At 39.0% G+C, this 27,983-nt stretch overlaps 1 protein-coding gene across 4 annotated transcripts in view; it reads right to left on the bottom strand.

The window, feature by feature from the left end:
• Window positions 1-22,422, bottom strand: part of PTPN4 (protein tyrosine phosphatase non-receptor type 4) — a 112,918-nt gene extending 90,496 nt beyond the window's left edge. For all 4 annotated transcript variants that reach the window (XR_004358096.1, XM_032693592.1, XM_032693590.1 and 1 more), the window contains exon 1: window positions 22,309-22,422. Coding sequence is in view for 3 of the 4 variants with exons in the window: in XM_032693592.1 (XP_032549483.1) it covers window positions 22,309-22,321 (13 nt within the window). In the remaining variant the exon portion in view is untranslated. The remainder of the gene's footprint in view (window positions 1-22,308) is intronic.
• Between the last annotated feature and the right edge of the window lie 5,561 nt (window positions 22,423-27,983).

Below are 27,983 nucleotides of genomic sequence, written 5' to 3'. Positions count from 1 at the left end.
GGGTAGCCAGTGCTATGCACCATGACACTCCTTCAGCGTTAGTCAATGGTGGGGTGTCTCAGAAGACAAGACAAAGAATATCTGAAGTGTTCTTCACCTCTGACTGTTCAGAGGAGAGGAATGTAACAAGGCCTGTCCTTTCCAGCTCCAGTACAAGAGCTGGTGCCAGGATGCTCTGGAAACTTCTTAAAAATAATGAGCATGATGTTATGTACATCAGAATGAGAGGCAATGGTAAAGAGTTTATTACCACCACGACCTTTTAAAAAGTAGCTCCCACACTCCAAGAACCAGCACAGCATGCTTATTTACCAGAAGGTCACCCAAAATTCTCTCAAAGAGAACTTCTCAGCAGTCAAGAGCATGAAGGATCTACAACGCCCATCTGAGAATGTGCCGTTCTCAAACTCCTAAAGCTGGAGCCCAGAGAGCAGAAATCCCTGTTATTTAACACAAATCAGCAAGAAGCTTGTGTCTGCTACTGACAGGCAGGCAGACTGCTAGGAGCTATTCTGATTCTTTATGAAAGATGTAACATGAGCATTATTAAATAACAGACGTGTCCATCTGTCCTCTGGAAGTATATAAAGAGAAACACAAATTAGAATTTCTTCACAGTGTTAGATCATCCGCCTTTCTGTAAGAAAATCTGCTGAAAAAAACTGAGAGAAATGAAGAGGTGCCAACTAGACTGAACAAGTGCTGACAGAGCTCATGAAAGTGCAGAAAAATCTCATCTAGCTCTCAAGAAGTCCAAAATAAGTAATTCAAGAGCACACACCCCCAAACCTACAGCTTATGCATACTTTGTGGTTGGCTTTGTTTTTTAACAGATACATAGGCTACGCTACATGAACACCTCTGTCACGTGGTGGTCACTATGGCAAAATAACTCAAAATACCTACAACCAACCATTAATATTTTTGCCACTACATGTTCTATTAAGCCATTTTGTAAAGTTACTGCAACATTCCTCTGAAACACAAAATGGAAAGATATTGGTAGCTGAATTAGGAGTACCCATGCCACTTGGAAAGTTTTAATATTTCTACAAATCTAATTCTTACATCTCCTGTTTCAGTTCCATGGAGTGATACATTTTTAGTCTCAACCACAAGGGACAAGAAAGGTGTTAAAACTGTAGATGTTTGAACATTTATCTAAAATTCACTTTTGTAGTTTGCTTCTCTCCTGTTTTGTTGGCTTCACTAAGAAGTTCCTTTCAGTTTTCTATTGAATATGATTAGAATTTAAGAGCATAAACAGAGTAACTATATCAGAGTCAAGGATGATCAGAGAGCCATTACTTAAATGCCTGTTTTCAGAACACTTACAGATAAAAACACATCATCTATGGAAAGTATATGAAATGTAGGTAAGGCAACAGGGGACAAACAGAAAGCTGAGTATTCGTCAGCAACATTTAGGTTAAGAGAACACAACCACTATCTCTGCTGGCAGCAGTTCAAGAAAAATATTATACCTCAGATATCCAAGAGCAACTCCTGAATGAGGATCATGCCTTCCTTTCAATTTCAGCAGGGAAAGAAGAACAGCATTCAAGGGTTTATGGAAAAGAGCAGGCAGTAGAGTCCATGATATCAGCAGATACCAGTAACACAGAACAGATACAGGCTAAAAAGAAATCATACAACTACTGAGAAAAGGAGAAAGGCAACAGTAAGAACTCTCAGCCAGAACAGTGCTGCCCAGCCTGATGACATGGGTATCAGATCCCCAAATGCACACATAATAAGGCTGTATGATATTTTGAGACAAGGTCTGGAGAAAAACCCACAAAAAGTCATATTTATTTACACCTTATGTGCCATAGAACACTTTGCTTTCCATTTTCAGTTTGGGGTTATACTTCAAGAGATTGGAATTTGGTGGTTCACATCCATTAGGGCAGTGCATCAATTCCTGGTATTAAACCTTGGAAAACAACTTATTTACTGAAAAAAACCATCATCTGTAGCCTGAGTGAGCTCACACTTCTTTCAGTGCATTAAGCTCAGAGTCTTGTTTTATTTCATGGTTTGATCCTTGAAAGAACCAAAGATTGATCCTTTTGGTCTAAAAACAAATGGAAATTTGGGAAGTCAGTAATTAGGACAATGATAGCCAGAAAGAAGGCAAAGACAAGACAGTGAACTACAGTCACATGACTGACCAGAGGGTAATTACTATCATTCCTATCTGAAAGGATGTACATGGCTGAATATCAATGTCAAGCTGCAGAAGTTGTCTCAACGGTGCGAAATCACACTGTTAAACAATGCCACTTTTCCTGTTCCTTTTTTCCTCCCAAGTAAATACAGGAATAGAGGGAATATAATTTACATTAACTTTTAAAACCAACAAAAAGATATTCTTACATTAGCTAATACATTCTGAGACTTAAACACATGCAGACACACCGTTAGATACAGGTTTGGATCAAGTCTATTCACATGGGAGCGTGCAAAGTTGGATTTAGAAGTGACTTCATATTCTTTGAGGGCCTTAACCTATGCTCAGATTTGAAAACTATCTTTGCAGGTAACAAATTCAGATGTGTATTTCACCATTTCAGAATTCGTTTAGTATCTGTAAAATAAATATACCCCACCAAAAAAAAAACAGCAGCAAAGTAAAAAAAAACCCCACCAAACACTTTTATGCTACTGCTAATAACTTGACTGCAAACTAATGAAGTGTATCTCTGCAGACTTAGGAAAAGGATGAGATTATTTAGTGCATTTGTTTACAAAGAGTACCTTGTGATTTCAGGGACATAAAAGACAAATTGTTTATTGTGAAGATATCCAGTCACTGCTGTAAAGACGCTATGAAAGCAGGTAAGGTTGCACTACATCTTTTTTTTTGCCAATGATTCTACCAAAATGTCTTAAGTCTTTAAAATTTCACACTAAGCAGGTGTGATTTGGAAAACTACTAATTTAAATAATTTTTTTGAAACTTATACATATCTGAATCCAACATCAGTCTAAACCCCACTGTAACTATTTTATGGGTATTTCCAAATGATGGTACAGGCTTGACTAATGATGCCCACCCAAATGATTTAATAGGAGGTTTCCAGCATATCCTGAGGACAACAGGCTCCACCTCCAGTGCACACTGAGAAATGGAGGCTTCTGCTGATGTTGTTATTGATCACTTATTATAAGAGATAAACAAGCAGCTTCGGAAAATATGCCAAACAAAAAGAGGGAGAGGGAGAGAGGTTAAGGAAAAAAAGCAACAGAGATCAGGATTTCCAGAAGTAGGATGTGACAACATCACAGACAACTAGACTTTACTCTGATGAACTCTTTTATTTTGACATGACCTGGCAGCACTACCTAACACAGCATTCCTGACCCACTCCTGAGTCTGGCCTCTCACTTCCAGCCTTGCATCATCCTCTCCCTACTGCTGACACAGCCATTTGTACAGCCATATGGTAAACCTGAGCGGGGAAATAAGAAGCAACACAATTTTGGCAAAATTATTTTTCAGTCAGACCAATTCCCCAATATGATTCACTCACTGTGCAGTGGCACAAGCACTACAGCAGCACAAGGACAGCAGGTGGCCATGAAGAGAGAAGCTGCTTCTTCCATGCTCAAAACAAGTTAAATGGAGTAAAGGTATTAGCATCCAGCCAAGTGAAGATCATTCATTTTGTTAAAAGCCATTTCAACAGAAGAATGAAAGAGTGGAAAATGGTGCAAAAGTGAGGAAAATGTAAAGATAAATTCAAAACTGAAGTTTTAGACTGTGTATTTACTGAATTTGGGGCAGAACACAACAAGATAAAACGGGGTGATGGCCAGAATCATTGATGGGATGATTTTTTTTTTTAATGATGAAGGTAAAGCTGGCAATTCATGTGAAGAAAAAAACTTAAGAAAGTCAGCAAATTAAAAAAGGATGAAGAATGATGATAAATGGAATGGAAGGAGATGAAGATGCAAAAACAGAGGGGCAATCACTTAAAAAAAGAAACAACAGCATATCCCTTCCTTGAAGCACCAGAGACCAGAAATTTCATGTACCCTCCACCACCTCCATAGCTATTTCTGGACTATCAAAATAAAAGTATGACATTATTAAAAAGCCAAAGCATACATGAAACCTGTTTACTTCCATGTGTCACTGCTGAAATAATGCCATTCTTTTTATGTTTATCCAAATCATCTTATATATGTACACACACACACATATATACCTGAAATGGTTGCATCAAGTCCCTACTTACCTGCTACAAACCTTCCTTAAAATTTCCTTCATTATTTAGGTCCCTTTCACCAGAGAACACACAAGGACTTGCATACAATAGAGCAAACAATGACAATGAAGAATCGTTGGGAAGAAACAAATGGCATGTGATTTGTTTTGTGGTGTCTGAATCATTAATTTGTATTTTGTTTCAGGAGCTGCCAGGGAAAAGATTAAGACTATAGTGTTAATAATTCTGAAAAGGTCAAATTCCCCAAAACATTACGAAAATTCAGTGATAAAACACAGCCAAAGACATAATGTGAAAGAGGTGATGGGAGAGTGACAGAAAACTAATCTAAAGGGTTCCCTGTACTATTTCATCTGAAGGTGGTGCAATGTCTGGCATATCAAACAAAATGGAATGGTAGTTATCAGTGCAGACATCAGAGAAGTTTTACTGAAACTGTACTTAACTAAAAAAAAAACCTGAACAGAATACACACTGAAGTGCCAAGTCTGACCTAAACCCCTATTTTTGCTTGTGCATTACAGAGGTCTTCAAAGTACTACATGGTTTAATACAATCCATAATGAGCACAGGACTCATCGTACTGTGTCTGTATTGGTAAAAGACTTGTACAGAACCTGGTATTTGCTGCACTTTCTAACTTCAAATTTATATACTCAGTAGGCGTACCAAAAAAAATAATCTCCTTTTATCCAATGATCTCAGAGTTTTACTGGGAAACAATATTTCTCATTTATAAAGGAGTAGAACAAGATGCAGAAAACCGAGTAATTTGCCTGTCATTACATAGTGAGTCAGTGGCAGCAGCCCACACTGGTCATACATCTCTTGCTGTTCTTATCAGGTACTGGCATTAGAATCAGGTCTTTTATAATAGTTACACGCCATATGTATTAACAACATGATTCTCACAATTTCAGATTTATGCTTGTTCTTTCTTTTGCTCTGAAAATGAACACTAAGCTTATACAATGCACTCTATATAAAAGATAACACATTAGTGCCTTCCTTTTTCAGCCCAGTATTTCTTCGCCTGAAAGACACCAGAAATGCTTTTGGGTTTATCATGAATACTTAAAAATAGTTACGTATTCTACAGAAAAAAATTTATAGCTATCAGTACCTATATGTTAAAACCAAACAAACCTAGGAATGGATTTATAATCAGTTTGTATGTGGCTACATCAAGGAATGTTCACTGCATACAGGAGCTGAGTCTTACACTTCTCCATGTTATTCATCACTGTCAGGATTACTGAGTTCTGGATCTTTTATCTGATCCAACACAGTACTCGCGTTCTTATCTGCAGCGTGTGCTGTGCCAGCCCTTTTGATGCAGAATTTTTCCCCCTGTGGTATGAAAAGTGACTAGTGCATGGGGGGTGGGGGGAGAATGATGATGACAGTACAAATGAACAAGGAACAGTAACACATAAACAAAAGATAAATTGTTAGAAGAAAGGTTAATTTATGCAACTCAAAGAAAAAATTTCCTCTAGTTAACAAGCAATGCTTAAATCCCACAGAACTTGGCGTAAAGTCTACAATTCCTTTAGCATATCATCTTTGGCACACAATCACACAAAGCAGCTCAGGAAAGATTGGATTTTATCTTCATCAATGACTTTGGCAGACCTTTCCAGAAAGACAGACTTCACTGTTGTAATTGGTGCTGATACACTTTCCTACAATTAGTTTCTCTAGAAGAACTCTCACATAAGTTTCTTATTGTGTGCTCCGTTTCACTATTTGCCAAATACTGTCGGAGTCTAGACTTTTAATTCACAATTATTTTTCTTATCCTGCAGACATCCAAGTCCAAATAGATAAACATATGTTGGAAGTAATCATTGCCACTTTTGCCAATAAAAGACAAAGTATGATATTCTGATGTATGGAAATACAGAAGTTGTGCAATAGGAGTTTCACACCACTGCACCCAATACAATCGGCACAACACTTTCAGCTCAGGCAGCAGGGGGTGGGTAGGCAAGGCCAAGTTGATTTTGTAACTTCTTGGTGATACATCATCTCCTACCTGAAAATGCCACGTAGCTGTGCAGGGATGGACTCCAAAGACCTGTACTGATGCCCACTTGTGGGGAAAGCAGAAAAGCATAAGCAGTTGAAGGAAGAGAGAAAGCAGGATCTCCTCCTTCCCTTCCAAACATGTCATTATCAGCTGTTTCTAACAGTTATTTGCATGCAGCATCCTGGATCTTGACCCCCTGTGCTGTTGCTTCTCTGCTGCACCAGCTAATCAAAAACCTATCAACCCACAGCAGCCATGACCACACACCCCCTCACACCCTGGCTACAGCAGAAGGTATGAGATGTACTGAGATGGTGGAATTAAAAAGGCAAGGCAGTTGAATGAAACAATGTGCCTTTAGGAACCGGTGCAGATTCCGTACAGGTTTGGGGAAGAGCATCACCTATACATATACGCTTAAGTTTCTCTTTTCAACAGCAAAAGCCAAAACCTTTTTTAACCATAAGATTTAACACGTTAATATCACAATTCAGAAAGCTTCTGATGCATGAACACAACTCTTAAGTTGCTCAGGAATATATACATTCCTCTGAAAATGCAAAGTATTAATAACACGTAGAATAATTATATCTTAAAAATGCACTTTGGAATCTACACAGCCCTAGATAACATCACTTCAGAGGGTCTGCAGAGCTCACAGGATGTATCACTGCTATAGTCAACACAGGAATGAGGGGACGTGAGCTTAACTATGTGTGGCTGAGTTAACATCTGTAAAATGACTACCAGCATCGCTGTAGGTCTTGGAACAGTAATTGGTACAGAAGAAAAAATATTTACACACAGTAACCAACATTTAATTGGGCACAGGGAAAGGAGAAGATCCCTGCACATTTTTAGCTGCACCTATCTATTATACAGCGTAGTTAGCTTTAGGTTACGAGTTGAAAGATGACTTTCAGAAAGAAAATGAACTTCTCAAAAACAATTTAACTGATTTACAAATCAATGTTTTCTTTCTAAAACAGAGATTGACACTGAAGTAATATCTTACATTTACTTTTCATAACCTGAGTTGTAAATGCTTATGAGTCCAAGTCATGGAAAATTTTTTAATTATCACATGAAATGTATTCACTTCTTACCTGTTCTAATTTTATGTTCCATATATATTGATATTTTATGCTTCCCTGTATTTTGATACTTAAGATGTTTAAGATGCATAAAATGACTCCACAAAATCTTTTTCCTCAAGAAAGAAAAATAAAAATGTCTCCCCCAAAAGATCAAGACAAATTACTTCAGATGTTCAGGTTTCAATCCAGGTTAATAAAAATATAACACAACTTTTTCTTTCTCTTTTTTTTTCTTTTCTTCTCTAATGTCCTTCAAAACAACATCCATTTATTCAACTGTAAGGCTGCCTTTATTTCACTTCAGAAAAGAATTCAACCAAAAGTCAATCAGATTAGTCAACCAATTAGATACTCAATAGGGAATAAGAATCTCCACAAGAACAGGTTTGAAATAATGATTTTACTTGTTAGCAGAATTTTATTTTACAAGAAATTCCTATGAAGACAAATCCTGTACCTTTTTTTTTTTTTTGTATTGTATTGTAATAGGTTTGATCTGAGAAGGTCACATGAGACTAAACACAAGTAGGAATGGAAATTCTGAAGGAAAGACAGTTCAGCATTTTACTAAAATGATAAACTAAACCAAAAAATTAAAAGAATACTTTATGAGAATTCATATTGGTATATGCCACATACAAGACATACAAACCACCAAAAGCATTCCAAATATCCTTAAGGTTTAAAACACAGGTGATCAACTCATCCTGGCACACTTGTCAGCATCGAAAAAACTGCTTAAGACAGTCAAACCAGTCCGCAGAGTAGATGTACTAAAGCCTCTAAAGCACATTATCTACTCCTCAAAATTAATAAATTACATCAATTGCTCAGAAACAAATATTTTTCCCCCTTTCTATTTTCCCTCCAAATTTTAAATACATATATAAATCATAGTAGACTGATAATCTTACTGCAAATGCTGTGAATCTGAACTAGGACACAAATGTTAAGAGTGAGCTGCAATTAGTGATATTGCCACACCAGGTCATTTGACAGTCAGATCCAGATGCTCCTGTTGATCAGCCTTTTGTCTGTCCTAATAAGGCATTAAGTAGCAGCATTCTTTTCCAGAGGAACAGGAACAGAACTAGAACTTCTTTTATAATCTCAGCTAGTTTCAGCACAAACATCCTGAAGTAAGAAGCCATTATTTCAGTTTGTTGTCATAAGATATTTACATGCAATATACTGTTAAAATTGAATTTCTGATATTGATACTAAAATTGTAAATGTGTCTCATCAGCAGAAATACAATTTGTGTAATTTCTTTTTAAAACTAAGACCTTTCAAAGCTTTCACAGAATGCTCTTTCCTTCTAGGTGTATTCTTCCATAAAAAGCAAAGAGAGTCTGGACAAAAACTGCACAAGAGAAACTGTCTTAAAAGACTATTTCTTAGAAAACAGCTTTACAAACGCATTTTTAAAAACATACTCCATGTTCTATAGTCACTAATGCATTTGATTCTACCTTACCTTGACAACCTTGTCAACAAAAATTTAAAAATTCTGCACTGAAACTGTTTTCCCCAACATATTTACAGTCACCCCTAATTTGTGCTGTGGGTAAAAGTTCAGACACACTGCCCTCAATTCTCCTCTGCTACCAAGGCCAGCAATAAAGATCATTAGCCAAGGCAGACCAGGTGCAGAAACTGTTTGACACATTCTGCTCTTACAGTGAACCACAGATAACTATTAGGTGGGTTGTCCCTGCCTGTGCCTCGTATTGTGAGCTGTTACTTACATTACTGTCAGCATTTCCAAATTCCTCTCCTACTTATCAATTCCTGATTCCTAAAAGCAAAGAAATGTTCTTATGCCTTAAAACCTCAATTTTATATAACTAAATTGTATCTATTCTTTTAGTACTCAAATCTATGAGTTTATCTTATTTTCCTTACAGGACAATCTAGTCCTCTGATTACTAAAAAATTTTCTGAACTCTTTGTAATCTACAGCTTTTAATAAGAGGAGACATAATTCTTGCACCAAGATTATTAATTAATGTAATGAGACAGGATTAATTTCAAGACTGATTTTTGAAGAGCACGACTAATAATGCTTTTGTAGTATAGGTGTTTACAGTGTTGTTCTTGGTCAGCTTCTGATACAACTTATGCTTTCTCTTCTGATCCCAGTAGTTTTCACAACCTCTCATGGACACTGTATCCAGTCATTTACAGAAAGTTACATAAGATCTCCTTCATTCCCAGAATGCACTCTTAAATGTAGGAAAAACCCACATTCTTAAAGTGCCATTAGTGTCTTCGGAACATAAGAACAACATTTATTCTTAAAAATTAAGTAGAAAACTATTTCCTGAAAACATACATTTCTTTTGGACAATTTTTATATTCTATCAAGCAGCATGATCCACTGCAAAAATACAGAAATTGAATACAACGAAATTGAATTGGTTATACACCAATTCTGCTGAAGAGGATCTTAGAAGGTAAGTGGGAAGGAAAGAGAATATTTTTAGCAGGTCATAAGATACAAACATAAACCAACTATGTCATGCTGTTGTAGAGAGGGAATTCCTCATATGAGGATGCTTAGTCAGGCGCCACAGCCCACGGGACAGATGAAGGTCCTCTCATGATGCTCAGTATTGCAAAAGCTCAAACAGATTCATTTTTAAGCTTTCAAAATCGGAGGCAGGTCAAATCAGAACAGTCAAGAGACTGTTCCCAGTACCAAGCAGTACCAAAATGAAACACCTGAAAAAGCACAGTAATGATAAACCAGAAAGAATTCAGATTACTTCACTCAAGACTGCAAAAACTGAATGTATTACAGTTTGCAAGCACTTTGAAACACAATTTTTTATCCATATATTAGATTCAGTTTTAAGAAATGGTAGGGACATACACTGCCTTGGAAGAAGAAAGCATTTCTGGAAAAGGAATGATGGGTACAAAACCCAGTAAAGTGCTAAGGGAAGGATTTAGTCCAAATTTAGGACTATATTATTGTCTCGGAGGTGAATTTCTAACTACCTGTTCTACAAACAGGGTACATATATACTGCAAAACAATGTTCAATAAAAGGCATTACATGACAGTGTGGAGCTATGAAACACAGTGTGCTGTATCAAGCAATAACAGCTTTGTTGCTCCACACCAATAATATATTTTAATACCTCCATGCTTCAGGTTTTCTGCCACCTACTTGCAAGAGCTGGAAAGACCGTTTCTCTCCCAGTCTTCCCCATCTCCTATCTGTTTGGGGTTTTTTTCCCCTCTTCTGTTTCTTCTTTCTGCATTCAAAACAAATTACAAATGTTTTTCTCCTTTCTGCTGATACATTTGGGGTTGGCTATGCAACACCAGGAGTTCAAGATAGGATGGACAATACACACAACATTTTCAGAAGTACCATGAGATGTCTGGTTTGTCTTCCTTCTGGTCATAAGCTGTGCTTCACAAAGAAGCAGAAGACACACAAACCTAAAAATACAGAGGAATGCTTGCTTGCAGACAAATTTAAAATCCTTTTTGCCATTCAGAAGATCCAAGTTACCCTAACAAAACCATTTTTAGATGCCCCTTATTATTATTTCTTCCACTCTGGCTTATAAACTTGTTAAATTCCAAGCACCTACAAGAATGGAGGAAGGGCAAGAGTGTGTTTCAGGAAGAAAACCTTGTTTAATAAACTTCAGACATTAGGTTTACAAATTGTGCCAGCAACATTCCATTATCTTGTTCGGTAAATGCTGAACAACCTGGGAAATTAAAAGAAGCTTCATGTTGCAGTGACAAAATTAAGATAGGTTTTGGTGTACCTATCAGTCAGCTGAAATGCAGATATTAACATGCTAACTTTGGGGATGCTTGAATGACATAAGTGTCAAATGAAAGCAGCTGACTCAAATGAAATCTGAATTACACAGAAGAGGAAAAGGAAACGGGGAAGAACTTTGAGGAAGAACCAGCAGAATTCAGACTTCATTTTCTTAACCTTCTTTTTACCTTTTTTTTTTTTTTTTTTTTAAGATAACACCACAACAGCACTCAAATCCTAAATGCATATAATTCCAAGTGACAACACTGAACACTAATGGATCTGCAGTTATGACAGTGTTACTAGCTTTGCTTTTCACTATGCTCTACCCTGCCTCTCTTTCCCTTATCACCATTAAAACACTTCTTCTCAAGGTGCAGTATAAGTTTTATCTGAATAATCTTTCCACTCCAAAGGTTAGGACAGGGAAAGACTAGAGACAGGTCATGCTCCCCTATCTCTCCACCTAGTTGAAATATTTCTCAAGTGCCATAACATGCATCCACAAAAAGCAACTGTTCATGCGACAAGGTAGGTGAGGACGGACTGTGGTTCTCCATCTCAAGAGAACTGGACTGTTGGGTGACAAGTCTCAGCACCAGTTGGTTCACAAGATGAAGTTCCATAAAAAAGTGCTTAACACCACTTCATTCTCCTCACACAGAACCAGATTGGCTGGAATTAGGAGGTTGGGAGGGTGGGGGAAGGCTACTGTCATCTAAAATATCCTCCTAGTAGCTTGACTTGTTTCTTTGAACTCTCTGCAACAGTGAAAAGTAACACTTGAATGCAGAAAAGTCCATTATTCTCAGTACTCTCCTGACAACCAGAACAAAACTCTGTTTCCTTCTGGATGTGCTCTCCACCCAAGGTGACAACACTGTTCTATCACCTGACAGAAACTGTGTGCAAGGGTTGTCTAAAAACTGCAGCACTCAAGGGGGTTCACTGGCAAGGCCGTGAGCATGACTGACACAGAGTCCTGTATTTCATGTCACGTCATCTTTGGGCTACTTAAAAAAGCAGCAACAATTTTCTAAAGCTTCTGGAGTGCTCAAACCACCTCCTTGGAGATCATCTCACTTTCTACAACCCACCTGAAAACTTCAGGATGAAAAGGACTATTCCAGATGACATGGCCTGAGTTGTAATTTGAACACTAAAGGCTGGAATTACCTCCAAGACAACCCTGCCCCATCACAGGGTGGTTGTTAGTGCCAGGAAATTGAACACTTCAGAGGAGAGGATATGCTTTACACTGTAGGAACTGAACAGACAAAAATGAACCCAACAACTCCATTCTTTAAAGATTTTTTTTGTATTTTCATCACCATACAGGCATAAGAGACTATGCTTAATATTTGGTTGACCTCTAAGGAGAAACCCACCAGTGAATATTTCACTGACAACCTTTGCACAGAGCTGAACATGCAAATTAACATGAACAGAGCTTCAGAGAAAAGATAAAAATTACACTGTTTTGGAATGCTCAATGTAAATACATCATTTTCAAATGAAACTGTCAAACATCTTGTTGTGGTGGTAAAAACCAAATCACTATGCAAAATGATAATATAAGAAAAGTCAATTGTATGTTTCTAATAATAAATGCTCTTGTGGCTTTTGAAGTCACAAAAAAACTCTTGGCTGAATTGAAGCATTGATTTCTGTAGTTATTTATGTGCAGTTCCTATTAGAATTCCATTGAATTCCTTGAATGGTGAATGGAAGTGCTTTTGAAAACACACACAAAAACTGTTAAACAAGCGACAAAATAAATGGAAAGTGTCATGTTGCCAAAAAAAAGTTTCAAGAAGTCAACAGAACATTTCAACATTTTTTTGAAGTGCAAGCATATATGACATGGTTTGACAGAAATTAAGTGTAATATAAAAACAATATACAAAATACATTTCCTCATCACTCCTGAAGAGGAACTGTAAACATTGGTATTTGCTTCTCTAACATTATTTCAAAAAATCTTGCAATACTCTTCAAATATATTCTGTAGTAAAACATGGGTTTATTGCTACAGAATTTTAAAATCTATAACTCCATCTTTTTGTCCACTACACACCCAATATGATGATATTTTATGTGTACAGATATGTCTGACACGTACAATATATGTTAATTATATTACGCTATGAAAATAAGGATATCTATACGTTGCCAAAAAGTTTCACTGGGCATTTTTCTGAGAAGTAACAATAAACATTAAAGTCTGGAAAGCAGATTTTTAGAATGTGGCTTTCTGTTTACAGCAGAAAAATAACATTAATAAGTTTACCTTCAGAACTACTGTATCAGCCTATCTTTATTTTATCTGAGACCACATCTGTTTTCTCGTGGTAAGTAATGAACACTTCTAAAAAAAAAAAAATCTAATCATAGAGTGCTCTTATCTTTAATGACTTAAGTAGTATCTTATTTTGAAGCAACCTAAAATTATTATAATAGCACTACTTGATACATATAAGGATTAATTTTTTCTATCTTTCTTTCTTTTTCCTAATTACTTGTGGGACACTAATTCTGCTGAACTATGGCAACTACTTCAATTTTGGGAAATCCAGTGCCAATCTGCAGTTACATATCTTTCTCCCTAACACAATTACTTGATTTGCTACAACACACTGCCCTCACATGAGGGAAAGTGGTCATATAGACATTCCAGTTTATTATATACAACTACACACAATTATTTGGTACACCAGAACACAAAATATATTCAGAATGAATATGAAAGACTTCAGCGGGAAATGTCTTTTGCAGATACCAGAGTAACTACAACCGTTTCCCAGAACAGTTAGAATTAATCTGTTTGTCTGAAAGACAAATGGGAAAAAAATACTGTAAAGAGGTGGATTGGAAAATGCTTACAACAATGTAACTTAGAAATAGAAACCAGAGATTTGACAAAGTAGCTTTATTGGCAACATAAGTTCTATTCAAAGGTAGATGAATGTTAGCTGAAGTTTCAGATGTTAATCAGGTTTCTCTTTCAAGCTACTCTCTCACACACATTTCATTAGTATAATTTCTACAAAGCACTTTTATTTCTGTTTTCTCAGGACTGTCTGTGTGCTTTCAATGATAAAGAAGTTATTATCTGCATCACCCTTATTCAGAGAAGGATGCTTTTTATGAAGATGGTTCTGCAGAAAGCATCTAGCATCAATGAGCTCCCATATAGCTTTCCTGTAAAATGAGGGAGAATATATGTAACAGGGAGGGGGGACAGCAGCAGGATCATTAAAGGAGGCAATGCCTCTGCTAGTAACTACAACCGAGTCTTTTAATTGCTTACTTCAGTTTTATTAAATAGCTTACAGCTATCTAGAGAATTTCTAATCTTTCATTTAATTAATCTCAAGAATGAAGTTCTCCTGCAGGAATTTCCATTTGGAGGACTTTCTGTCAGATGTTCATTTTCAACCTATTTTCTAGTCCTCTACTGAGCAATTCTAAGTGTAACTGTGTATATACATAACCTTAGTGCTTACTCACGCCTCATTTTCTTACTGTATGTCTCTCAACCTTTTAAGTGGCATATTTTTGAAAGCAGAGATATTTTAATTAATATCTTTATTAAATCTGTTATTCAATTCTATAAAAATTACTTAACTATTGCAGAGTTTGAAAATAATCCAGTTTCTGCAAGCAGAGGGACTGTGGAAAGTCACAGCTTTACAAAAAGAACCCAGAGAGCATCCACTGCATTCTATGCCTCCCTAGACACACACTCACACCAAGTCACTTCCCTCAGTAGATCTAAGAGCTGAAGAACAAAGGACTCAAATCTATCTTATCTAGGAGATAAGGGAAGAGATAGTACCACCAATGCCTTAAGTCTCTGAAGCAACAGCAAACATAGTAAGTGAAGATGCCCAAAAATTGTAGGCAGATCAAACCATGTAGAAAAACAAAGCAAAAAAAAAAGTTTTCCCAAAAACAATCTCCAAAACAACAATTATTTCCTTAGTCTGATATATGAATATCTGAAGGTTTAAAAAACACAAGCCACTTCCAAGCTAAGTGGTTTACAAATTTGACTTATATGGTATATGTCAATATATCACAAAATGAAAAGAGAAGCAAAGTTTTAATTAGTGAAGGGTTCAAAACAGTTTAAAAAGATATAAAACTTATACCACCATTAATGTTCTGTGCCTCCTCACCTATTTACACATATAGCAAACTTGAGAAGAGATGACAGAGCACAAACAGAAGCAATGCTATTAGCCCTGTACTGAAACATCTAAATCAGTAATCTAATGTAAGCTCATAGGAAACAAGTAAGCCAAAATAATATTCAAGTAATTTGGACACCAGACCCCACAGTACAGCCTTCTGGTCTACTTGTTCCATTGTAATGCCACTTCTGTACTTCAGTTTCCCCCTCCTGTGGCTGTGTGAACCAGTCATTCCAGCAGAAGCTTCCCATGAGGTCATGAGATTTGTTGACATTAAACAAAAATCATATTCACCTTTCCTTTTTATTATGTTTATCAAAACCCTATAAATTTTATAATCACTGCAGGGCAGCTGTCCTTTTCTCTTTCCCCTTTTCTCCATCCAAACTTAAACAAAGATGATACATCCCCTCAGTTTTAGTGGCAGACACATTTCAACCTTTCAAAACCCTTTTTCACAGACATTACATCTGGAAAGGTCCTTCCAAATATTAAAGAGGTCAGCTCCATGGAAAGCAGGTGCATTTGGATGAGCTAACAGGAGGCAGTATCTTCTTACAGAGTCAATACACAAGCCTAAAACACAGTAAGTGGGGAATTACTTGCAGATTAGGATTCCCAAGACTCACCCATAGCCTCATTTGCACTCAAGTACTAAAAACAGACTGCAGCATCAATCCTAACAACAGCCTGCCTCCTAAAAAAAAAAAAAAAGAGTCTCTTCCAAGGGAAGTCTTAATAGCAGCTCATAGTTTGGAGGATACAGGCCATAGATTTGAAACTCAAATGCCAAGTTCTATAAATTTTATTTTTAGTAAGTCAAACTAATTGATACACATCTCTTCTCCTAAAGTACAGCTTTTCTAAATAGGGGCACTCTGTAAATTCTGTAAAACATTTTAAGAACAGTACTGAGCCTCTGTGCACTTTGGAGACACAACACAAAGCTGCCATATGCAGTGCACATACACAATCCCTATGGGAAAAAACAACTTACAATGCAACACATCGCTGGTCATCAGCACTGGTCATCTTTAACCCCATTCATACATCAAAAGACAAAAATATGTCTCACTTTTTCAGATGACACAAAAAGCTTGTTGCAAGTATCAAGACAGACAAATGCAAAGTGACATATGTTAATTTTAACTCTGTCCAAAGCCAATTTTTCATGGGAAGACTGCAGGTTTTTTCCCCAAAAACACCTCTGAATTCACTGACAAGGTTAGCAGAAACAAAACAAAACCACAGTTCTACTATGTGATTTTCCTTCTAAATTATTTTATCATCTTGTTAAGCAAAAGCATTGAATCACAGCTGTAAAATCTGGGAAGCATCTTTTTCTTTCAAGAGAAATACATCCCATTTTGGATTATTCTTTTGTTCAAATCAGTTATGGCAAGAGCTTTAATTACAATTAACATGTTTTGCAACTTACAACTATATGGCTTAAGAAAATTTATGGGAAAGTATATTTTAGCCATGAAGAAATTATCTGTTCATGCAGACAAAACTGCGCTAACTTGGAATTTCAGAGAGCATTAACAGTAATAACTGTCCTTCCACTAACAGGTATATTTTCTATGTACTTTGACTGACCAGGTGGTAATTTCTCTACCTGAAGGACAGAGGAATCAACAACATTTCTAGTTCTATTCAAGGCTGAACTAACAATGAAGTTACTTCAGCACTGCCACTCTGTTGGCACATGAGAGTACAAGCTCTGGTATGTCACACTTGAATCTCTTCTTTTAAAAACCCAGCTTTGCAGTGTATCAAATCGACTTGCTTGACTCTTGCAAATACCACCTTCCTCTGAGAAAACACAGGAATCTCGCTTGTTAACCTTCCTCCAGGACAAAGTATGACAGCACATCTCTGAGACAAAGGAGCCACAGCAGGCTCTTTCACCAGCTGCTGCTCTGGTTTACATGGAGAGTGATCTGCTGCAGATATAGTTTCAATTTCTGGTTTTAAATCTGACAGATGCCATAAAAAATATAAAATTATAAGACTTACCTAGGAATAGTTTTCTTATCTAAGAAAACATCTTTTATGTAACTTCCATTGCACTCAATAGACTCTTAAGTTTCAGAGCAGTATTGATATAATTTGTTTCTCATTTCTGTCCTTTGCAACAAACAGAAAACACTGTTTGGAGGTTTGCTTAGTGTTTTGGATTTGTTTGTTTCTTTTCTGGGTTTTTTTTTTGTAGGTCAGAGAGATGTTGGTACACAAATGCAATAAACTGGCCAAAGGACCCAGGAAAAGCTAAAGTACACTCAACTATCTTAAAAGTTAGTATCCTTTTACAGAAAAAAACCAGGATAGTTTGTTTAACCTAAGCACAGTTAACAGCACAATACCAAAACAATTAAAATTGTTACTCCTAGCAAACACCGAAAAAGAGCTTACATTTAAATTATTTTTTTTCAATTAGTTTATGAAAGCTATCAAACAAAATAGCAAAATGACTTGGAACTAAGGCCTCCAAACTAGAACATCACCCTAAAAAAAAAGCACCAGTTTGAACAAGGTTTTCACCATTTAGTAGCAGACATTTAGCTATTTTCAATTTAAAATCTAAAACCCAGGTTAACAGGAGAACGGACTACATCCTCCTTCAATCTAATCCACACCATTCTAATTAAAAAAAAAAAAAATCCAACTATGAAAATGTTAATCTTTAGCAGCACTACATTTGATTTTCATTTGAAGATTTGGGATTTTGGTCATGCAGAATAATTCAGTCATTATTCCCTAATCTAGTTACTCTGAAAAAAAAAGATAAGAAATAGCCAGAAAGGCAATGTAAGAATGCACATGCCATAGGAAGTGGATTATCAATTTCATCCTCTTCAACCTTAGGGACGGCCTGAAAACTCTTAAGTGGCAATGAAGAGTTCACTTCACTGCCCAATCAGTGAAAGTATTTCCCAGAGCGTTCTTCATTACAGATCATAAGTACTCATAATTAAAAGACTGTTTGTTTTTAAAAGGATATTGGCCATTTCCCCCTTTCCTCGTGTAACTGTAGAGATGGCAGAGTCTCATGAACCACACAAATGGAACTGCAGTTCTCATCCCACAGCCACCTTAACCGTGTCCAAGAAGTAATTGCAGTGTGAGACAAAGTTGCCAAGAGAGGTCTCACTGTATCACTCTATCAAGTCTTTTTTTGAAGGTGCATAAACTGAGAGAGGAGATGGTTCAATCCTCACACTTAAAACAGAAATTCACCTAGTTATGCTTGTCTGATCTACCCCAGAAACTGAGTGACTACCAGCTGGAACAGTCTGGGACATGCACCAGCACACTGTGTGTACAGCCAGCACACTTCAGGATGCTGTAACACCATAGGCTTGTAACTTATATCTGGACATCTAACACTGTTATGTCAACACATCAATAAAACTTTTGTGAACACATTAACTGCTGTAAACTTATTCTGCAAGTGACAAAGAGCAACAGTTTTCTAATGATTCTGAAATTCTCCAAAATAAGGATGGAGATTTTAAATAGGTACCTGCATATATAATTCATGACACACCAGAGAAAACTTATCAAAATTTTAGAAATTAAAGGTTTTCAAAAGACTACAGAAAATTATTTTTGTGCTTTTTCAGTGGATTTCAAATCCTCAGGGAAAACCAGCCTCTGTTCCCAAACAAGCATATATGAACAGCTGGCTCGGACAGCAAAGACCTACTGTTATATTACCAGGCCACTGCTGAGCTCTTCGGGTTTTATCTCCTGCTCAGGCCATTCTCCCCTCCCTTTTCTTTTCCACCTTCATAGTTCCTTCTCTCCACCACAAACAAGTCCATATTATATAGATATACATGACAGTTTTACAGTTGTTTAGGCTGGAGTACAATAAAACCCATGAGAATTTTGTCTGGCCATTTTATGAGAAGTGACAGCATCAGAGTGAAAGTGTGGTATTTAAAAAACAAAACAAAAAACCCCAGTCAACCATCTGCTGAAAGATTCTCTTGTTTGACCATTTTTATAACTGGTGAGAATGGAAGTGAGGTGATACAGAAACAGGATGTGAAGGCATGGGATTCATGTGATCTTGTACCAAATTTAAACCCAGACAGGAGGGGGGGATGGGACAGGGGGACAAGGAAGAATGGTAGGATGAAGACCCAAGAAGACAGACCACAGAAATGGGCTACTCATGAATTTAAGAAAAATAATCTACCAGTGACTTCAACAACAAAAAACCATGCACATGCCTACTATTCATTTTAATGAAAGTTCTGATCAGCTGAAAAGTTAAAACTGAATATTTAATCCACCATAATTTTCAGAAGACGTTTACTCAACCCATTTACTACACCCAAAGTCTAAACTGCCAAAAGCAAGCTTTGTTTCCCAAGTACAGGTGAGCTTAAGGGTGAACCACCCTGAGTATCCTCCCCTCCAGTATATTCAAATTTGTAACTTCCACTCAGCTCTCCAGAACACAGTTTGGAGAGTGTTCATTCCACTTTCTATATGTGACCATAAATCAATGCACAAAACTCCCACGTGCATTCAACAAAATATTCATAAAATAACCCATTATAAATAATAATCCAAGTGAAATGCAAGCCCCGAGTGCTGATCGGGACCTTTCAGCAGCACTGTTACAATGTAAAACAATTCTTTTAAAAAACCCTTTATCACAAAGTAATTATGTCACACACTACTGTGCTACTCTGGGCACCAACCCTGGAGCTCTTTGCACTCTCAGAAGCCTCTGTGACACACCACACAAACACAACCAAACACTCACACACAGCAAATGTCCATGATAAACATCGGCCCTGTGCCTACAGAGCCAGAATGAATATCTGAGCTCCAGTTACTGCAGCCAGTTTTGTGTAGGTGGATCCCTCTGCCCAAACAGGGGGCACTGCAGGATCTGAGCCAAAATGATACACCCTGGACATTAACCTACCATATATTCCAAATATGCTAATGGTAAATAGTACTACATGAACTCTGCTTGTTAATAGAGAGCTAATGCACTCCACAGAGCCAGAAGCATTACATCTAAGATTGCAGGATTTTGGTCTTATTTATGTTTTACAAATGGAGCTGCTAATAATAAATTAATTCTAGTCACAGAAAAACAGTATAGGCTGAACTTTCGTGCTGCTACAGTCTAAGTGTACCCAACCCCGAAAGTATTTTTAGCAAGTGTGTTCAATCAATACTGCTGTGTACAACCTAAATTAGACATTAACAAGACAACAGAATTGTAAAGCATGACAATAAACAATACACTTCATGGAAAATTTTGCTGAAAAAGAAGTAACCATCAAACTAAACTCTAAGTAGGTAGACCTGATGCCAAACAAACTTCACTGCAAACATAAGGAAAACATATCAAAACACCAAAATATTAATACATTTCTGTTTGCAAGGAAAATGTATTTGTATTTCAATGTTTAATCTGACTTTTAAAAACTACAATATACACATAATCTAAAAATACACAAAAAATTGTAATGACAACAGAATTATACCAAAAAAATCAGATCAACAGTTACATTCCTGAGTTTATAAAGCATAAACTTGCCTGGGAAACATATTGACACACGTGCACGTTTTTGTAAGCTTATCACCCAGAATCGTATTTTATCAACATGGTGCAAGCCAGAGTCATGCCAATATGTAAAAACAACTTTTTAGGTCAGTGAAGCAAGAAATCCATTGTCAAGAAAATGGCATCCATAAGATTATAATACTGAATATATTATGTTTAGGCAATGAACTGGAAAACTTTCTTACAATATACATACCTAACAAAAAAATGGTTTTATCAATTCTAATCCAACTCATTCCTATGTTCCTGCAACGCACACTCACAATGTGACGAGCTCATAAATGTCTGCATACATGTGAACATGCTGGTGGCTCCCAACCTTACAGGGCAGTTATTTGCCAAAACAAGCAGGCAAACGTGCACTCACAAAACCCCCTCACCATTCAACACAGAGTTTAGCTCAGGGCAAGAGAAATGCCCCACGGGTGAGCAAATGTATGTGCACACTGCAGTCTAACAATTATTCTTCAGCTGAGAGCCATTAGCACTTCTGTAACACACAAATCACGAAAATATTTTCTGTCTCACAGTTAAAAAAATTGTAACAGCTTGGCCACGCTGACGTCCTGGAAGGGTGTAAGTGGCAGCACAAAGTTCATTCACGTGTATTTTACATCTGAGCGATGTATATTCTTTGAACAGACCAGAGGTGGGAACATTTCACGTACGCTGGCAGCTATCTAGTTTTAGCAATTAGCTCTTGGAGGTTTTTAAAAGAAAAAAGACGTTATTCCTCTCCCAGCCGGTGCTGCAACAGCACGCACGAGTTAACCCATCATCAGGTACACCCAAAGCCTCTGTCGCATATAGACACAGTGATTATACAAGCCTTCTGCTCGAGAGAGACACTAAAAATGTACCAGAGGAATGCAACGACAGCACTCAAACCTATTTTCTCTGCCCATAACCAGGGCAACGCGCACATGTGCCTAGAAAGCACAGGATCGCAAAGTTTTATATTAAACACACTAAAATAAAAACCCGTTTCATGCGCTGGGCAGAGTTCACCGCGTTCGAGAGACCCCGACCTGCCCCCGCAGCTCGATCCCCCCGAGGCTGTTCACGAGCCCCCCACCCCGAGCACCGCACAACCCCCACAACCCCCTCGCCAGAGGGGAGCCGGGTCTCTGGGTTTTTCGGAGGGGGAAAGCGAATGGAACAGCACACACACACACACACTCCCCCCCTCCACCGAGAGGGCTCCCGGCAGAGCCGCTCTCCGCCCGCGGCGACCTGAGCGCCAAAGTTGCGGGGCGGGGGAGCGGCGAGGGGGGGTCACAGCACAAGAGACGCGGTTCGCGGCACCCCCCGCTCCCCCCCGCGCGGGGCTCCGAGCGCGGCGGCGGCCGCCGTTACCTTCATGTAACATCCAGGTCCTGGTTCCCGATGGAGCGGGGCGCGCGGAGGGAAGAGGCGCGGGGGCTGCGCGCTCGCGCCGCTGCCGCCCCGCGCGACCCCCCCACCCTCCGCGGGCGCGCGCACGGGCACGCGCGCCGCAGACACTCGGGCACGCGCAGCTCCCGCACTTCCCCGCCCCCCGGGATCGGGACCGGGAGCGGAGGCGCCGCTCACCGCCCCTCTCAGTTCCCCCGCAGCGTCCGCCGGGGCCGCAGCCCCGGGAGCAGCGACAGCAGACGCCCCGCGCCCCGCCGCAGCGGCGAGCGCCGCATCGTACTGCGGCGGCCGGGCCGAGGGAACGGGAGCGGAGCGGGGGTGGGGGGAGAAGAGCTGCGGGAGAAAGGGACGGGGGAGCCTCGGGGGAAAGGCGGCAGATTCCCCCCCCCCCCCTCCGGCCTCTCCTTCCCCCCTCTCCTCGCAGCGACCGGAGGGGCCGCGCGGGCCGGGGCTCTCCCTCACGGGGCGCGGCGCCGCCTCACACGGACCGGCGGCCACCCCGCGCGTAGCCCCGGCCGGCAGGCAGAGGGGACCGGGGGGAGGAGGAAGAACAGCGGGGCGCTGCGGAGGCGCCTTCCCTGCCGGCGAGCGAGCGAATGAGCGATCGGAGGTGGGGGAGGAGGGGGGGAGGACCCGCAGCCTCCTCCCCTTATCGCCGCCCGCCCTCCTGCCCGCCTCACGCGGGCAGCATAGCAACCAACATGGCGGCTGCGCAGTCACCTCGCGGTGGGGGCGGCCCGCAGAGCTCGCGAGAGCCCAAAGGGAAGCAGGCGAGGTGCCTTCGCTTTTATTGGTTCAGCGGCCTGTCCGTAAAAGGGAGAGGGTGGGACCAGGAGCCATCTGGCGGTCTGGTTGGCTGGTTATACCATCAATCAAGGCGGCGGTGAGCACGGATTGGTCACCTGATCTGTCCCTGACGCCTGTGGCTGTGCTGAGGCGGTGGGGCCTCAGTGACCGCAGTTCTCTCTCCGCTCTCCCGTCCCTCGCTCTCCCTATTCCCCTTCCTACGGAGGGAGGAAGTGAGCAAGAGAGGGGCAATGGGCCTTACTTAATGTGATAACCTTCATGTCCACCCAGCCTCACCCTGCAAATGTCCCAGAGAGTCCTTTCTGCCTGTAGCTCTTTTTCAGAACTCTCCAAGGTGTGAAATGTATTGTGCCTCTTGGCTACATAGAGATTTTCATATGTGGCCTATGGGAAGATTGGTGTTCAAAGACGTGGTTTAACACAGCTCCGTGCTTTGATATATTTGTACAGTGTGTGAAAGAGTTTGGTTAAAAATGTCTTTAATGTCCATTTATTAAAATACAACCTCTTGCAACCAAGATCTTTACCTAAAATACATAGAATATATATACCTAAAACACATAGAATATTTAGAATCTTGGGAAAGACCCTTACTATTACCAAGTCCAAATGTTTGGGAATGAGTTCTTGGATTTCACAATTAAATTCCTAACCATAGCAAGATGCAGAGTAACAGGGAGTTTGCATGTACTCTTCCAATTAGGAAGATTTCTAAAACCTCATTCATTTGATGTTTGTAAACCTTATGTACATTTCCAGCCTAAATTGTTCTTTTGCTTAAATAGCCCTTCCCTCTTAGTGGTATTTTACCTCAATTACTTTTAAGAAAGCAGTCGTGCCCCCTTCATTTTACTAGGCTAAATAATCCAAGGTCTTTTAACCTTCTCTCCCTTTTCCTGAGTATTAGGACATACAGGATTCTCCATGTCTCATCTTTTTTCAGGAAGAAGTTGAATCAGGTGTTAGAAGACTGAATTTAGGGAAGGCAATCAAGCAGAAATTTCACATAATGCACAGTCTCTGAATCACTTTTAAATAATAGAATTCTTAATGATTATGAATAGAAAACAATTAAAATTGCTTGGATTTAAAGATTTTTAATGAAAGTCCATAAAATGACAAAGCTTGAAATGTGAATGATTCCCCTGGATGGAACAATTCCTAGGCTGATGATTTCATAAAGCCCCCAAATAATATGGACAGCATCAGTAATGCCACTCCTTATTGCATTCATGTTGCTCCAGCTTTTCTCGAACATCTTCATAGTTATATTGACGAACTGTCTCTATTTGGTGCATGTAGGGACATCCAACAAGTGGATCCTGCATTTCTGAGCTGCTGCCAGCCTCTCAAGCAGGGAAGATGTTCTTCTGTGCATTAAAGGGATCCTTAGCTGCAGAGTTGTCTTGGTTTCCTGATAATTCTCTTTCATATCGTTGTAAATTTAGCAAAAATTGCATTGATACATTTTAATCCCTTTGCACTTAAACTTCAAAGTCTGCCTCTCACATTTTCATATCATTTTCTTTACCTGTGCACAGTTTATGTTAAACATACAGTTATGTTCAATTTGAGAAGAACAATAATTAATACATTACCTTGTCCAAAGTGTGTGATAGAGAATCAATCCAAACCACTCAACGTGACTGTAAATGACACAACATTTTTTTGGCAAATGTGACCTTGCACTGTTATGAAAGGATATGTTCTGCTAATGTAACACAAAATTGGTGACACATACTGGTATTAAAGGCTGGACATCCCAAAGTTATTTCCTCACAATACATTGTTATTCCTGCATTTTGTTGTTTACAGAAGACTTGATTCAAAGCCCTAAATAAAGGCAGTGGAAGATTCCCACCATGTGCAAAGTACTTCAGGTCAGGCCTATGTTGCAAGAACACTAAATGTTTTAAAAACAGATATTGAGACAAAGTTCTCCAGCTCATGCTCTTAAAAAAGCAATAGAGCAAAACTGCACTGCAGGGTGTTTGAGTACAGACGTTGCTCAGACCTTACAATGAGGAGTTCAGCAAAGAACTTACTTTGCAGAATTCTGAGTTACGTGTTATATACCCTCAGCCATGACTTCCCAAAATTATGAATGAGAGAAAGTGAACTGAAATGTGACTCTGTCATTATTTACTCAAAAGAGAGCACATTTCTTTCACATGTAAAAAGCACATTCAGCTAATTTCTCTTTCAGTAGCATGGCTCTTTCATATAACAGCAAGTTTTTGGCTGCAGTCTGCCTGTGTACATAAGCAATGAAAGCTGCCTTTTGCTAAGATATTTTGCATAGCAAGAGTTTAATTTTCAAACTGGTGCATGGGGATTTTTCTGTACTGTGCTGTGCATTTTGAGGAGGATGTGTTATCTCATGGCTCGTTGTGTCCTGCTAGTAAAACACCAGTACCTTAAACTGTTTTGTACAAGTTAAACCTCATAGAGCTCATGTAAATGTAGGAACAAACAAAAGCTTCTCCTTTACTTAATAGATCTGTGGTATGTGTTTGTGCCAACAACCTTATTACTCATGCAAGACCTGCCAACCAAGCTGTGATAATTTATGTGAGAGAAATGTATATTAAAAATGTGAATGGGATTTTAAGCCTCTCACTGAAATACCCTGCAAACTGCTTTGTGGCCAAGAAGACATACTTAAACACTGCATTACAGCAATTCAAGATAAATGACTCTCACCACAGGTGGAGTTTAGCTATGAGAAGAGGAGACAAGGCACTTAATCTTAACACTAAGCTTAATCAAGCATAATGTATGTTTATTAGCAGATACATTTTCTATAAAGTAGCATCCTGATTCAGCAAAGCCCGTGGACCATACATGCCTTGCTCACGGAGACTTCAGGGGCACAGGCACAACCTTAGAGTTGGCTGAATGCCATGTGAAGTGTGCCGCTGATCAGCATGAATGGCAGGCAAGTTTGTGCTGGCTTTGGGCTCCCTGTTAACTTGTCCATAGTATGGACATAAATACTGAACATTTGTGTTCAGCGGTGTCCTAAGCTACGAGGAGAGAATCATTTCGCTGTTTGGGGCAGGGACTCACTTTCTTTTTAAGTTTGTGCAATACCTGGTGCCGTAGGGCTCCACAGTACTAGTTGTTAGACTACTGTGAAATAATAATTTGTGCTAATAAGCTTGCTGCAGCTATCATCTAGTCTGGAGGCTGGCTGTATTTCTCTTATAATCATATTTAAAAGACAATGCTCTAGGAATATATTGAGAATGAAAGATGGTAGAAACACCAGTACGACATTTCACTACGTCCTTTTTTCTCCATCCACTCTTTGACAAACTCCTTTGCCTTTAACAAACATCAAAGTACCTCAAGGTCAAACTTTTAGATACCCACTGCAAATACCCCAGCCTTTTTGTGAATGCCACATGTGCATTCATTTGTGGAACACTGTTATTTTCTGCTTCTATCCAAAAGAAATAGCATAAACTCTGGCAAGTTAAATTTAAAACTGTAATAAAGCAGGTCAAAAAAATATTTTGAAGCATAAAAACTTTTCCAAACACATCAAGAACTGGAGATCTGCCAGAGAATGTGAGGAACTAGACAGAAACAGAGATATAACAGAAGCATCCAAGGAAACCAGAGGAGAAAACTAAGTACTTTTTTCCCACCACAGTTCTTTTTGACAGATTTTGAGGTGATTGCTACAACAAAACCTTTTTTAGGGGCATGGTCAGAAGAAACATGTTCACAAAACTGAATATTTGTGGTTTTGGAGCCAGTCAGCAAACTGTACAGTACCTGCCTGCCAGGACATCATGTTTCTCACCCCAGGGTTCAAAAGGAACTTGGATCTGAAATCGCCAAACTATTAAATGTGCTTTGTAATTTATGGTTTGGAATGAACTCAGTTCTGGAGGAATAGAAAGTGGCATATGACATTCCAATTTTTAGACAAGACTTCAGGGAAAACACGGGAACAACAAACTGATCAGTCTAACACATGGCTATCATCATGTAATGGGAAGAGGTGGAAACTCCAAACCTGACAGTGCTTTGAAAATGTCAGCAAAGTCAGCACATATTAATAAAGAGGAGCTGGCTTATACAGACTGTGTATAAACACTGGGGCACTGGAGTCTTCAGCCATAATCAACTCCCCGTTGGAGGAAGACCACATTCATACCATCTTCTGATGTCTCCTGCCTGCTCTGCTTCTCTTCCCAGCTTGGTTTTACTCTTAGTCTAATTTCCACAGGAAGAAAATCCAAATGCATGGGACAGAGGGAGACAGAGCATGTTCTAGGTGTCTTCCCAGTCTGACCAATAAGGTGTAGACATGATGTGAAGAAAATTTAACATGCAGCCTGGCTGAAGCAATCACATACACAGATTTTCCCAAACAATTTTACAAAATGCAGGAGGGGAACTCCTTTTGTGATTGATAAGTGCTTCAAAGGGAAGATGGATGGGTAAATTATCACAAAGAAGGGAGACCAGTGAGATTCCAAAGGGACCTGTGCTTTAAAACATGTTCACAAGCAGTAAGTGAAACAGGATTAAGCAGTGAGATGACAGTGTTTTCTAGGATTCACAATTATTCAGGAAAAAAACCCCAAGACTGCTGGAACAACATAGCAAAAAAAAAAAAAAAGAAATCATAAAGACAGAGTAGATAATAAAATAACAGCTAAAATGCAACAAGCACAGATGTCCAGAAAAAAAACCAAAAAATCTCTATCTGTGCAATGTAGTAGGCTCTAAATTAGTTAATATCAGCAAAGATATTTTGGAGTCACTGTGGATAGTTTTCTGAAATTGTTATCTCAGTGCTCAGAGAGGCAGTT

This window comes from Chiroxiphia lanceolata, chromosome 7, assembly GCF_009829145.1.
Source record: "Chiroxiphia lanceolata isolate bChiLan1 chromosome 7, bChiLan1.pri, whole genome shotgun sequence".
Taxonomy (NCBI): domain Eukaryota; kingdom Metazoa; phylum Chordata; class Aves; order Passeriformes; family Pipridae; genus Chiroxiphia; species Chiroxiphia lanceolata.
This window is presented reverse-complemented; position numbering and strand designations above follow the sequence as displayed.